General features: G+C 52.4%; 1 protein-coding gene across 1 annotated transcript in view; it reads right to left on the bottom strand.

The window, feature by feature from the left end:
• LOC107109967 (interferon regulatory factor 4-like) overlaps positions 1-2,481 on the bottom strand; it is a gene marked incomplete at its 5' end in the record, with an annotated part of 23,647 nt that overhangs the window by 6,487 nt on the left and 14,679 nt on the right. The window contains 1 exon segment of the mRNA XM_015410678.1: positions 557-1,052. Within this exon segment, the coding sequence (XP_015266164.1) occupies positions 557-1,052 (496 nt within the window).

Below are 2,481 nucleotides of genomic sequence, written 5' to 3'. Positions count from 1 at the left end.
AGGAATGCCCATGTAGGGCTGTAGCAGATGTGACGGTCTTAGCTAAAATGTCTACTGTATGCTTGGAGGGATTAAACTGTTGTTTTGAAAGAAGCGTGCCCTCTTTCTGGATGCATCGAGCCAAGAGGCGCTTATCATCTGGGAGAGCAGGGAGTACTTCGGATAGCTGTTCACAAAGGGAGTACTGGCACCATCCCATGTTTTTTTTGTTCGGTCGCACAGTCAAGTCCGACTCTTCGCGACCCCATGGACCAGATCCCGCCGGGCCTTCCGGTCTTCCGCCGTCCTCTGAAGTTTGCTCAACTTCATGTTCGTTGCATCTCTGACACTGTCTAACCATCTCATCCTTTGCCGTCCCCGTCTTCTTTGACCTTCAATCTTTCCCAGCATCAGGGTCTTCTTCAGGGAGTGCTCCCTTCTCATTTGGTGGCCAAAGTATTGGAGCTTCAGTTTCATTATCTGGCCTTCCAGGGAACAGTCAGGGTTGATTTCTTTTAAGATTGACTGATCTGATCTCCTTGCAGTCCAAGGGACTCTCAAGAGTCTTCTCCAGCACCATCCCATACAAGCCAAGTAATTTGTGTTCTTGTCTAATTTCCCGACTTCTTTGTCCACCAGGGTCGAATGGGTACGCTTGCTCTTGGAAGCTGTGGCTACTACTGAGTTGGGTTTGGGGTGACAGGAAAGAGACTCAGCACCTGCTTCCGGAATTCGGTACATGTGCTCCAGACGTCTGGTCACCGGTAGGGAGATCGCTGTGGAGGTATCAAGCTGGACAATGTCAAAGACATTTGAATCTGTGACAGTTTGCTTAGGTTGCACAATCGAAATCCCCAATGTATGAGCCATGCATTTGGCCAGTTCCCCGTAAGATTTCAGACCTTCCGATGTTGAGATGGGAAGATTATCATTCACCTGGTCAAGGGGAGAATCCCCTGGCAGGGAGTGGTGGTCAGATTCAGCTTCCTTGGAGTCTTTATCAGAGTAAGATCCCGATGCCTCAGAGCCCGAAGACCCATGTGACAGGATACTGTCTTGCTTAGGAGGCGGTACTGGTGGAGGAGGGGGTGGTGGTAGCAGTGGCACTGAAAGAGTTCGCGATGTCTTGTGTTTTCAATGGCGGTGCATGATCTTTCAATGTCGACTGTTTTGATACAGACATGGAAGGTGTCGGCTTCGATGGAGATCAGGACCGACGAGAACAGGCAAAGTGTCGATCCCACTATGAAGGTCGAAAGGGCACCCATGGCCGCACCGTGTGCAATCGATAGGCTCCATAGATGTATTGCGATTGACGCTGATCCCAAGGGCTCATTGCGGGTGTTGCCTGGAACATCGGAGCAGGAGGTCGGTATTGTAGAGGCGATCACTCCCGAGAGCGAGAGTGCTGATGGTGTCAGTCGATCAGGTGTCCCGTCTCCATGATTCCCAGTATCGACAGGTTTGTGGATGCTACTGGCGATGGAAGAGTCCCTGGAGGAGGATCAACAGAACAACCACTGAGTCAAGTCAATCTCTTCCACTTCCAATGCTAAGAAGTGGAGAGGAGGTCATGACCGAGAAGCGGCCTGTTCCTGGGAGTCCAGAAGACAAAGAGGAGGCGCTTGCGAGACCAAAATCTGGGCCGGCGACAAGTGTCCTGTCGGAGCGGCAAATGACAAAGTAGAAGAGTCAGGCTGAGGATTCTTGGCCCGGGCTTTGGGTCCAGGCTTTGGCTTGTGGACCCTGCCCGTTTTGTTGCCTTGACCCTCTCTGCATTCCTTTGCAGGAGTTGAGGGGGGCGACTGTAATGTAGGCTCCGGGCACTTCAGTACCGAGTTCTCCGTGCCGAGATGTCCCGGCGTCGGGATAGCCGTCGATTTTGTCGCTGTCGACGGTCCTGGTGTCGGATTGGTTCGATCTTGGTGAGCAGGTGGGGCTATCAGCGCTGGGGAGAGAGCTGATTCGAGAAGTACCACCCGAAGTCTCGCAGCTCAGTTTTTGTGAATTTGTCTGGAGAATTTGGTGAAATGGTTGCGCAGGTTGGTGCAATGGGCCTCCCCTAGGCACAAGTCCATCTGTGGGGGCAAGCTTGCCTCCTGCACTTGGTGCAGGATTTGAAGAAGCCCCAATTTTTTTCCATTGGCTACTACCAAGGGCCCCAAGGGAAGGAGAAGGAAGGGGAGGGGGAAGAAAGGATTTTTTTCTCCTATAAAAGTCCATAAAGTGAGGAGGAAGAGGAGTATTCAGAGGCAAAAAGGCTGATCTCACGTATCCGGAGAAAAGTTCACTGACGGGGTCAAAGAGCAACTGCTCAGTGTGGCGGTCAGAAGAGAACTGGCGGGCGACCTGGGCTTTGCCCCTATAGCACATGCGCAGTGGGGCCCCGTGTGTGCCTCAGGGTGGAGCGTGGGGAAAAGAGGCTTTAGGGTAGTTAAGTTACTGATGGGGTCAGGCTCAGGCACCCTTTGTCCCACAGGTCTGATGCACAGAGACCATGAA

The sequence above is a fragment of the Gekko japonicus genome, unplaced genomic scaffold, assembly GCF_001447785.1.
Source record: "Gekko japonicus isolate JY-2015 unplaced genomic scaffold, Gekko_japonicus_V1.1 scaffold5669, whole genome shotgun sequence".
NCBI lineage: Eukaryota > Metazoa > Chordata > Lepidosauria > Squamata > Gekkonidae > Gekko > Gekko japonicus.
This window is presented reverse-complemented; position numbering and strand designations above follow the sequence as displayed.